At 37.6% G+C, this 12,828-nt stretch overlaps 1 protein-coding gene across 1 annotated transcript in view; it reads right to left on the reverse strand.

Moving 5' to 3' along the window:
- Nucleotides 1–509: 509 nt before the first annotated feature.
- LOC120804393 (MICOS complex subunit mic25a-like) overlaps nt 510–12,828 on the reverse strand; it is a 104,398-nt gene continuing 92,079 nt past the window's right edge. The window contains exon 8 of the mRNA XM_040153841.1: nt 510–1,056. Within this exon, the coding sequence (XP_040009775.1) occupies nt 1,033–1,056 (24 nt within the window). The 3' untranslated portion in view covers nt 510–1,032. The remainder of the gene's footprint in view (nt 1,057–12,828) is intronic.

The following is a 12,828-nucleotide window of genomic DNA, read 5'->3' on the forward strand; positions in this document are numbered from 1 at the left end:
ATGGGGTCTCCATCATCAGCAACTTCCCTTTTGTCAGGCTGTTTCAGATTGTCTGTCTAGTCCTTCTTGAAGACACCTGGCCTTAGACTTATCTCAAACTTAACAGTTGCTGCTAACAGTTGCAGTATGGTTTTCATTGCCACCATTTCTTTGTAAAAATTGGGCTTGAGCTGAGTGTAGTCTGAATTTAAAATGCTCAGTCTGAGATGCATAATTAGGGAATGGCACATGGCAGTCAGCGCTTTGCTCTTAAAAGATTCAGCAATGTTCAGCAGCTGGTGTCAGGTTCTAACTAACAGCCTAACAAACCAAGGTTTTTTCTCATTTCCTAATTGTTCTGCTGAGGACTATCATTTTAGTTTGAAAGGTGGTCTGAAGGGAATTTAAGGCGGTTTAACTTTTTTGAGGAATCAATTAATCACTTAGTTGAAATGAAATGCACAGAGCATTAAAGCTAAATTTGCATATAGACTAGTTGAGTAGTAGAAAAACTAAAGACACGAATGAGACCAGTTAGAAATGGTTTAATAAAATCATATAATACATCACAGGTCTAATGAATTAAAATCATGGCCAGGATTACCTGAGCTTATTCCTACCTATGCACCCGATTCACCTCAAACTTGAAGTGCTTTTCTTCTTTTCCATCTTTACAAAAGCAGCAGAGGTTTGGACGTAAACTGAATTTTATTTGGCTGATGGAGGAGTGACCCTGAATGCATCCTTATAGGTCAAATCTTAGAAATACTTTCTGCCAATCTTTTAAATGACTAAATTGAAACTGTACTTACTCAGATCATAAACCTGACACATACACTCTTTCATAAGCTTCCCTGTAGAATATAGCAGTGCAGCAAAGTAGAGCAACTAAAATGGGTGATACCGCGGATAAATAGCATAATAGGAAAGTTTTAAAATCAAGTCATGCTAACAGCAAATAAACTCTCATAATTCAAAACAGGAAGGCAACAAGTGCCGCTCTTGGTGCCAAAGTAAAAGCCTTCATCCCTTTTAGTCTTTTCCTCCCACTCTTCATCCATGGTTGACCAGCAGGTTCTAAGAGAAAATGAGACAAAAGAAGTGATGATTAGTTGCACTCCTGTCACACCCTCTGACCTTTGAGATACTCTTAGTTGAAAGGACAGTCCATGTTTTCTGCATACTTTTCCAGCTTTAACTGACCACAACTGAAAGGTCAGACCTGGCAAATGTAGGGATTATCTCAGTAATTGAGAGAAGTGAACTTGTTGACCAATGTTACTCAGCTCTACATCGCTACTCAAGAGGCTTGTTCATATTGCAACAAATTGTAACTATATGAGGTAGACAACAGGATGAGAATTTCCCTCCAGGTTACCCTCAGCTTGCGTCTGTGGTTCCTTTTCGTTTGATGAAGTCTGTGTTTGACATTTGTTGTTAGAATTTTATGGGACCTAGTGAATAATCTCAGTTTTTCAGCCTTCACCCTTCAATGCACACAAAGTTTTGCTATGGTCTCTTTAAAAAAAACAAAAAACTAATTAGCCTTTTTGTGCTGCCTTACAAAAAATCTCTTACAATAAAGTTCTAACTGCTAAACCTCTTTTACAGCTGCTACTCTCTGCACATGTTAATTGACCAGTTAAATCTTCTTCCATTAGGTTGTTACAATATTTGGTTTACCCAATATATCTTTGGTATTTTTAAGAGCAGCAAACTTGGAAATGTGGTGTAATGAGGGGAAATACACTGGTCAGCGACATTAAAACCAGTTACCTGTTTTAATGTTGTGTACTGAATGGTGTGTAAAGTCTGACACCACTTTATATAAACAGTATGTGCACATATACACAACCAATCACCAATCATATGGCTCTTCTCATGTCCTTTCAAATCAGTGCGAGACCCACAAATGCAGTGACCTTCATGAAGGTGCTGAGATAAGGTGCAAAAATATCAGTTTGCCCCTACATGTCTCAATGGTAGATGATGTCTCTTGTTATTGAAATTTACGTTTGAATATTTCCGAAGCTCTTGAATTACAGTATTTTCTAGATTATTGTAGGTGCATTTGTCTACCGCAATGTCTCCTTATTGGCTGACCAATGTGTGATAAGCTAACATCAGTCAATAATATTAGGCTGGTCAATTTTTCAGTTGGTTTCTACTTTGAAGAACAACTAAACATAAGTATTTCCATCATTAAACTCTTAGAAACACAAGTACATAGTAGAACCATTTCAAACACTTTGCTTGTCCCCACTGAAAACCTTTTTTTAGTATAGAAAGAACCTTGTTTGGTGGTTACATCTGAGTTCTCTAACTAAACTAAACTTACTAAAGGACTCCCTTTTAGAACCCTTTCATGGAACCTTCTTTAAGGGTTCAGTGAAGAACCTTCTGTACATCTCTTCATCTGGGCTACAGATTTTTTTTTTTTTTTCCCCACGTACAAGGGTTATAGTGGGGACCAGCCTTGAATGTGATACCCAGAACCCCCAATTATGCAGGAGATCCACCTGTAACCAATTTCAGATTCAGGAAAACAGTGACCCCCAAGAAAGCTGTAGTCTATCAGGCCTACCGAACTCCTTTTGGAAACAGATACATGCAATTGATCAAAGGGATGCAACCTACACCCTTCAACCATAGATCAATGAGGTCCTTGAAACCATAGCAACACACTATCCATGACTGCACGTCTGACACCATGCTTCCAAGCTACAGTGTATGACTAAGTGAGCTTCACTGCTCTCCCATGAAATGGCTATGAGCAATTAACACCTTGAAATCCTGACAAGATCATCCTGAGAGAGAGAGACAACCTATGAAGCCAAGGTGATAACAAGCTAATTTGAATAGATCTTTGCCACCATGCATACCTATTCCTACAACCTTGGAGTACAACATCTCAAAATGATCAATGGAGCTTAGTGATATACAGCGCCTTGTTAGTTAGATGTTCTCAAAAGAACATATTGAGTTACAGAGCATGATGAGGCTGCTCATGGTAGGTGACTGGTCTTCTATGTAAAAGTCAATAAACTCTCTGAAGCCTTATTAGTTATTACTTATGCAGTCCAAGACACACAGTATCTAACAAGATGGCTCCAATCCCTGACTGTATAAACTGATGACAGCAGGGAGGCTTGACCCTGACTACTTCATCTCCCACATAAAATCACAGTAAACAGAGGGCCAGATATAGTGACGTTTCTGCGCTTGCTTTTCAGATGCAGATGTGACACATTCAACTCAAGACAAATGCAGTGTATTTATCAAACAACAGCATCAGGCTGAAGTCACAGTTTGTTTTTCATTTTAGTGAGTGTTTCCAATGTTTGCCTCTCTTCTTACCGCATATTCCTTTAAGGGAAGATCATGCAAGTCATGAGTGGACACACTTTAAGAGAGTGTGATTATTCCACTGGATTTATTAAGGTCACACAATGTGGTACGATCAATTTTTTGAGGAAAATTATCTTTCTGAAAGCAGGTTTAAATTAGCACAGATGGGATTCTCACAAGCTACAAGGAGGATTTGATGAAAAAAGAAACATGAATTAAACTTTATTCTGCAGAAATCTAAATAACATCAGACATATAGTGCGCACACCACAAAAATATCAAGAGATATGGACTGTATCAGTATCAAGATTAAGAGTCTATAGCCATGCCTCTGTGAGGCTGTACTTAAGAACAGTGGTGCTTTAAGCTAAATGCTAATGTTGGGTATGGTAACATGCTCACAATGACAATGCTACCATGTTGATGTCTAGCATTTACTGTTTACCATGCTCACTATTTTAATTAAGCGTGTTAGCAAACTAACCATGCTAATTAGTAGTAAAAACATAAAGTACAGCTGGGGATGATGGAAATGTTAATTAATTTAATGATAATTTTAGTGTTAATTAATTTTGCAGGTATTTGTCCATAAACCAAAGTACTGGACAAAATTTAATTTGACATAATGATGTTGCTAGATGAAAAATTAATGTATCACCAAAGTTATTATAATTCATCTTTTGGGGGAGCATTAATGTCTGTGCCAAATTTCGCCGCAATCAATCCAGTGGTTGTTGAGACATTTCAGATAATACCACAAATCCCAAACACTATGTTGGCGCTGAAGAAAAGGTTGGGGTAACACCAATTAGTCCATTAGGGCTCATCCTGTAGGTTTGTACACAATTTCATGGTAATCCATCCACTAGTTGTTGAGATATTGTAATCTGGACCAAAGGGACGGACTGACTGCCTGACCAGTCAATATTGCCATCCCTAGAGCTACACTGCCGGTATAACTAAAGATTTACGAATTAATAAAAATATTGGCTTATACATAACTAGTAACAGATTTTTGAAATGAAAAAACTGAGCAACAAATATCAATGAACACAAAACCTGCTTATTTTGTATCAAAAACCGAACAGGAGGAGTCTTCTGGTTTGTGCTCAAAAACTTGAAGTAGAGCTTGACATTCAACAAACAGGCCAAAACTCACTTTTTTTTTCTTTTGATAAGAAATTAACAGTGACTACATTTACATCACTTTTCTAGTTAGATATCATCTGTATCAACATCATCTCCACCTGCTGTAGTCTGAGCTGTTGGGCCTGCAGCTTCAAAAGCGCTCTCTCTCACTTCATTAGTCGCTGTATATGTGGTCTCCTGCTGTGCCATGCCATCTCTATTTCATTTCTCATAAAGTTTGTTTAACACCTATTTCATTAGACCTTGACTTTACCTCTGGCGTCATCAAGAGTGTGACATTTTTGGTTTTGAATTAATGTCTCCACAACTAGTGGAAACTCCTAAATTTTACATTACATTGTTAAACTTTGCTTTATGATCAAACGCCTGCCAACCTAATGGCATTCCCATCAGCCTTAGTTGTACTTTCTGTTTAGTGCTAATCAGCAAATGTTAGCATGCTAACATGCTAAAAGAAGATGGTGAATAAGTTAAACATAACCACTAGTAAATCTTCCGTATTTGGAAAATAAACAGAGGATGAATTAAGCTTCTTCCACCTAAAAAAGGTTGTACTACGCTTATTCACTTGTGTTTTTATGCAAATAAAAAATGATATGGTGAAAACATTTAACACATGCCTGTAACATGTGGCAGATATTTTCATTTCATGCTTTCTTTGATTAAGACAAAAATTTAATTCTGCATCAGCTATGTATTTAATACAAGAGTTACATCTATAATTAATCCAAAATTTTTTTAAATGTTTTTTTATCATAAAATCAACACCACTGTTGATTAGCTTTGATTCCCCAGTCAGAAATCAATCACACTCAGCTCTGCTTGGCTTCAGAGGCTGGGTAGCAGCAGGGAGGAAGGTTGTTTCAGAATGACCCCTGCTCCCACTGAACCGCCACTATAACTCCTGTAGCCCACATAGAACGATGCAATGACCTAAACTGACTAAAGACTAGGGGTGCATTGACCTGAAGCCAGCTGGTAGAGAGACATATACTTTGTGTATGTACAGTATGTACTGTACGTGTGTGTGTGTGTGTTTGTGTGTATGTGTGTGTGTAGAGCATGTTATCTGTTCTAAGCACTCCAGAGTTCACTCCAGCTGTGAAACTCAAACCATTAAAACTACAGAGAGACTCACAGAGCAGGGTGATCAATATGGCTCCCTTCTCCTGTCCTCTCATCTCCTCCCTCTGGTGTCCTCTCCTCACCTCCAGAATTCTTGTTCCCTTCTGCTATCTGCTCCACTATATCATCTGTTCTCCTCTCATCCACTCTTCTACCTTACACCTTTTCCCTCCATTCCTACCTCCAACTTCTTTTCCTTGATGCTATTTTCCGCTCTTCAGTGGATTCAAGTGAAGAGCGGAACTGGGCAGAAAGGAAGTATATGACTACTTTATTTACTTCAAAGTAACTTTACAAAAAAATGTAGATCTATAATAAAAAGGAAAAATAAAATCTCCATTGGTTTCTAAAATACAGAAATGAGAGATGCACTTTTAAATAACGACTTCTATGACTACTTTAAAGATCTTTGAAAGCTTAAAATAAAAAAATAAAAACAGACCTAATCTATGCATCTACCTTAAACTGTTGTTCTTATTTTTATGTCTTATTCTTATGTTTATCATTGACAGTCTTTAATTACATACAAAATAAACCTCCTCTTCAAAAGCATTACTGATGTAAAAATGGTCTTTACAGTGAATGTGATAATACATAATTTCCAAGGTCAAGAATCGTTTTTGAACCTCAGCTTTTAAGCCAACATGCACAAGAAGTCCTTAAAGTACTCTGAAAAATGGAAATTAGAACATTTACAATTCTCCATGACAGCTGGGAAAACTTCACCTGTCTATGAAAATCTTATGATACGACTGAAGCTCCAGAGCAGCAACTAAAAGAACATTGTGGTCAGATTGTTTTCTCAAATCTGTGATAAGATTACCTCTGTTATTGACCTTGTGGTCACAAAGAAAAAAGAGAGCCTTAAAAATTTAGCTCTGCTAGTGCTACTTGTTGCATTGTTATAACTGCATTTGCAATGGCAAATTAATTTATCTTGTTCAAGGATAAGGCTGGTGTTTGTCTATATTTTTCTTACTGTCAAAAAATCTTGTGAAAACAAAACCAACGATGTGTTAGTACAATTCTAAATGTTTTCAGGCTTTTCTACTCTGTTCAGCTCAAAGCCAATTGGTTCCCAATAAAGACATAAATCAACTCATTTTTTATATAATTTTTTAAAACAGCTGGGCACTGTAGTTTTTAGCAAATGCCACGCAAAAAGGAGAAAACAGTGCATTAGGACTATTTTCAGCTATGGGTTAATATAAAATTTGGTCGTCTAATAAGTATTTATGACAGCAGGACAGTGTGCGTTGTATTGACTCAAAATAAACAACACTGGTCACATTAATGTGCATGGTCATTAAGTGGTCATGAGTGTGGCTATCATTAGCAGTGCTAGCACCAGCAGCCTAATTTCATAGGAGGTTAAGGTCCAAATGCGTGTGCTGAATGTGGTTACGCCTTGCTCCAGTCGAGTGGTTATATCCCATGTTATTCTAACACAGCCTGCATACAACCTTATTTTCATTTTCTAGATCAAAATACTGACAAACCACGCTGGTTTTAGGAGATGTCTTCTATCCCACTTTAAACCTTTCTGGTTTACAACATCCATGCATTAGCATGGGGAGAAGGTGCTGTTGTCTGCCAGTGCTGCAGCACCAGCTAGTGGCGGGCAGCAGCATAACATCTTAGATGCTACAGTTAACTGGCATTGTACATTGATAAAATATTAATAATTAGTTTCATGGTGCTGACCAGCGAGGGTAGCAACATTTAATTATTTGGGCTGACTAATTGTGCACATCCCTACTTCAGATATGACCAAAATTTTTAATAGTAGGTAATACACATGTTCACGGTGAAGAAAAATGTCTTTGTTGCAGAGATTCAATACTATTTGATGAAGAAGATGGTAAAACGATGGAAATGGAAGGGGATGTGGAGGAGAACACTTACTACAAAGATTGTCTCAAATAACAAAGTTCATTTCAGGCTACCTAGATAATCAGCTGTCCACCACTTCTATCACAAAACCTTGGAACTGGAAAGTGAACTAGTAAGTATTTTCATTATCAGTTAAGCTATTTATCTGTCTATTTTCAACTGATCAATTGCACCAAAAACCAGATATACTTAATTTACAATGATATAAAACAGAGGAAAGTAACAAAACCTCACATCTGAGAAGCAGGAAGCCTCTTCAGAATATTTGCTCGATAAATTACTTAAATTATTAATCTTTGTGGATGGACCCTAGGAAGAATAGCCTGTTTTGATGATGCTTATGGAAATCCTAATAGATGAAATTTATGAAAAGAAAACTGCAGAATGCAACTCATCAAAGCATAGTTTAGATGCTTGTGTACCATAGACTATAAATCATGTTTCAGTGTAATGTTTAAGATAGACTACTGTTTGACTAAAGGTAACTCACAGAAATAACAGTAAGTGTTTAGTGGTGTACTACTGACTATAGTGTGAACAGCAAAAGTAATTAGTGCTCTGAAAGGTTCTGAAAATGGTGTCTGTACACTTCTACTGTATTAAAGAAGAATGGTAAAACCTCAAAACTCATCCACTAACAAACTAATGGATTTCCCACCTGTTGCTCTAACTGAAGATCTATCCCTAGTTAAAGTAGACTAAGAAGACTTGCTGGGGTTACGTCACACTGCCTCCCAGATAGCACATTGGTATTTGGGCTATTACAACAATCTTTTTTTCATTTCAGGTGGCTCTGGCTAGCAGATCAGAGCGACAGCATGACGGGAGTGGAGAGAGAAGAGGGACAGAAGCCGAACACAGTTGGAAATATGAAGAGAGAAACAAATAACTAACAGAAAGTCAGGAGAGGTAGAAGAGCAGCAAAAGTCTACCTATCCTCCATTTTGCCTGACCCAACCTGGGAACCTTGACTCAATTGGAAATCCATTTAATCTGATGACTGGCAGGCAACTGGGGTTCCCAGGTGATAGGCTGAGGCTCTGTGGTTGATTGGCCTGACCAGTCAGCTGCTGAGGGATGGAGGGATGGAGATGAAGGGGGATGTGGAGGACAACACTTACTGCAAAGATTGTCTCAAATAACAAAGTTCATTTCAGGTTACCTAGATAATCAGGTGTCCACCACTTCTATCAAAAATACAGGAACTACTAAGGCAACTAAAGAATATCAATGAATCTGTTCATTACTTTTTCATATAATCAATTAGTCCAAACCCCAAACATATTCAATTTACAATAATATAAAAGAGAAGAAAGCAACAAATCCTCACATTTGAGAAGCAGGAAGCCTGTTTTGAAATTTTGCTTGATAAATGGCTTAAAGAATGTTCTTATCTTATAAAGATAGTGTCCAGTCAGCAGTCAACAGTTATCAGTAATCAACCATCAAATTCATGCAGAATAAGTGAATCAATTTGTGCTATTCAGGCTACCTAAAATTGCACAAGAAGCCACCATGCAACTTTTGAAAGATGAGATTGACCATCTCATCGTGACAGCAGTCGTTCTCCTTTTCTTGCTGAGTGTCCGACTGTAGTTAAGTTGCAGGGTTTATGATGTTAATATGCATGAGTTATATATAGAAATCTGTGGTGGCCAGAATAAAGTGTCCTAATGACTTTGCTGTTCCCCTGACTCCCTGGGCTAAATAAAAAATTATAAAAAATTATAAAAATTATATCTGAACATGGTGAAGATTATACATTGGCATGTGAACTGTGAGACTGTTACATTTAGTTCAAAGCACCACTTTGCCTAAGTAGCCTAACAGAGCCACTGGCATGTATACTCTTAGCCTTGTTAGATTACTGAGTAGTTCACCCTTCCTTGAGAACAGGGGACTTTTGATGGACAAAAACGTACCTTACTGCTTAAAGCACTGAGAAGTGTACAAACTTACCCTACTGCTGTATAGTGTACTTTAGTGCCCAGAGGCTAAGTCAGAGTAAACAGATAGAGCAAACAGTTATAGCAGATACTACCCTCAGGCTAAATGTATGGTAAAACTTTAAATTACATCAATTCGAAGCACATAAGATGATGTAGAATTTTATTAGACAAAAAAACACCACAAATGTTCAAAAGTTCATTAGTTGTTGTTCGAGTTCATTGTTCTAAAAAAGCAATTTTCAAAGTTTCACATTAAAGTGAACTTGTCAACATAGCTCTGGGAGAAAACAATAACAGAATGGTATTTATTTATTTACAAAAAGGCCATAGAAGAAAAAAATTGATCTCTTTTGTGAGTATAGGGTGTGAATTGGAGAGCAATCACAAAGGAGAGGCAGGCTTCAATTCATAAATAGAAAGAGGAGGTAGAGAGACAGACGGATTGGGTGACAATGGGACACAAAAGAGAGGCTGGTACAAAGTGGACTGTTCCGATAATGTTGAGGCTGCTTCGAGGTGACAAAAGCCAATGAAAAACCCACCTAAAAGCCCTGCTGGTGTCCTCTCTTATCACAGCTGTTGGTCTTTCTTACACAAAACCTCTTCCTAAGCGTGTGAGAAAGGGGGCAATGTAATGCTGACCAGAATATTGTTGCTAAATGTACCCAGAAGAAAAAAAATAAAAACTTAGTGTGTCAGTTGCTTATGCAGCCAAGGTGGCTTTCAATGGAACACAATACAGGGCTGTGGTGAGTTATTATTGGGACCCCCATCAGAGAACGCAGAAAGAGGGAAAGGGAGTAGGGGGTCTTGTGGAGTTAGCTGACAAGCGTGGTGGTGCTCAGTAAGGTCAGGGTACAGCTAACAAGGGGTACAGAGCTTGTAAAAATGACTCCCCCAGAAGGCAGTTGTGAGTACATTCAACTCTGTCCCCTCCCTCCATGTCTCGACACCCCCGACCCTTTACTCATTCTAAAGCGTTGAGACGTCTGACGGGCTCCCAGGGACCTCGAGGCAGATGAAAGAGGAAATGGGCTCTAAATTTGGCTTTGTGTGCTGTTTGATTTGCACACTGCAGTGCAAAGAAAGACAGGGAAATGGGACTACAGGAGGGCGAGAGACAGAGGGGAGAGACAGGGGCAGACAGAGAGGTGGCAGCTAGAGACCCAGCAAGTGTTACCTCTCAGAGAGAAAGACAAAGTAAGAAAGCAAAAGTTCAATGTCTAACACAACAGTGGCTAAGCGTAGTGCAAGAATGCACATTCGGAGTCCTTATTAAAGAATAGCAGCCACATTAAAAAAAAAAAAAAAAGAATAGTATGCATACAAAAGGGCAACACACAGTGGCAGTACACAGACTGACACGCATTGCCGCACCAAGTTACAGTGAGTCCTATTTTACAGCAGCAACTTTATCACATTCACTTTCAGGATCGGCGTATCCCGGCCACTATACCTCAACTTGATCTGTCTTGCTGTTGTGCCCAGTGTGAACATCAAATGATGCAGTGTTATGTGTGACATGGCAGGTGTGTTATGGCCTTAAGGCTTCCTTTCACCGTTTTCAATGAGTATTTCAGGAATTTAGTATTACACTTCAATGAAGTTGGGAAACTTACAAGAGTCATTTGTATTGGAGAAGATTTCAAAACACGGGATCATGCAATTCCTATAATGCAATGAAATAGTCTCTTTCATTAGATTGTTCCTGCTTCCTACAATAATTTTAGAAGAATTTTAAGTCTCAAATCCAGTCAAATATGTCATCAGGCTTATTTTTTTCAAACTCTCTCCAAAGCCAAAAACAACTTACAGAACTGTTGTTACAGCCTGAGTAGTACTCATTATGATGTGTAAACAGAACTTGAAGTGTAAAATCAGTTAAAGCTGTGAAATGATCGTTATTTTAACTACAATATTTATGGGTTGCATATTTACACATCAAACAGTTAATGAGCAACATTATCATTCATCTGAAGTTGTCTTTCTTGCCACCTGATGCATGCACTGTATTTTCACTTTATTCACTCTATTTTAGCTCTGTTTTTGGGCTCTGCCACTCCTGAGGGAAATATCTGTCTCTGTAGCTGCTAAATTCTCCACTTTGTTCACCAGCTAGTCGCTAACAGTGTCCGTCTGCTCTTTGCTGATAATCAGGTAGTGCGCTGTGGGTTTTTACAGCTTCCTCCCTGTGAACAGCTGCCTGCTGCAGCCAAAAACTGAGCTGCAGATTCAAATGATATTTTTTTGCAGATTCATCACTTCAAGATACCTCTTTTACATTATCACACTGTTTTCCATTATCATTTGATATATTGATATTATATAAATATTGACTACAGCTGCTTTAATGTGCTGCAAAAACGTTGCATGAGATTACTTTTAATAACCGCTCTATTAATTTAAAAATTATTTTATGTCAGTACTTAAAATACTGATTAAAATAAAGGTTTAAAAATTTCCATATTGTTCCTCACCTTTTCTGTCATGACTCTAGTGGCCAATCTCAACAGCCCTGGAAAAATACTTTGAAATGACATCTCATTTACAGCTTCTTACAGATATATGTGACTTCTCTTAAATTTTATTTTCATCAGGAAAAGTCCATAAAGACTGACCTAAAAGGCATCCTCATTGAATTTTTTTAAAGTGCAAATGAAATCACATTTAGTTATCCCTTTTTGTAGTCAATAATGTCGATGTGTTTTTTAAATGTATTGTTAATAATTTTTTATTACTAGAAGAAAGAAAAAAGGTCTTATATGGACCCCAGGACGAAATATCAGAAATGTTCCATTTCCTCTCAGCTGTCTGGATAGGCATGTCCCTGCACTGTAAAACATGATACAGGAATTTATTGGAATCAACTGATCTTTTCTCCGTAACTTAATGTTAGTAATTAAGTTTAGTCCATTTCAAGTTAATTCAACTTAAAATGTCTAGTTTTAATTTTCAGGCAACTTTGGAACTTATAAACCTGAGTTGTTCTAACTTGAAGCCTGTTGAGTTGAAATGATGAGTTGAATGAATGAATTTATGAGAGTTCGCTCAACTCATTAAATTAAGCTTTTAAAGAAACTAAACTAGCATATTAACAGACTTCCCACCATGCATTGTTTGAGAATTAAAACTCTCTAGAGAGTACTTATCTTTGTAGTTTAAAGAAAACAGACATGATGTAAACTTGCTAGGTAACTTTAATACATGTTAAATTAAGTCATGGTTGTTTCTTTGCATAATAATAAAAACAATGCTAACCACGATGAAGGTTAGTATTGAATTCAGTCCTTACCCCCATATACCTATAATTTAACAAAGCTTAGCTATCTAGCCTGCAAACTGACGTTAGCAGTGCACTTCTGCTTAGATAACAAGGAGATTGTAC

The sequence above is a fragment of the Xiphias gladius genome, chromosome 18, assembly GCF_016859285.1.
Source record: "Xiphias gladius isolate SHS-SW01 ecotype Sanya breed wild chromosome 18, ASM1685928v1, whole genome shotgun sequence".
Taxonomy (NCBI): domain Eukaryota; kingdom Metazoa; phylum Chordata; class Actinopteri; order Istiophoriformes; family Xiphiidae; genus Xiphias; species Xiphias gladius.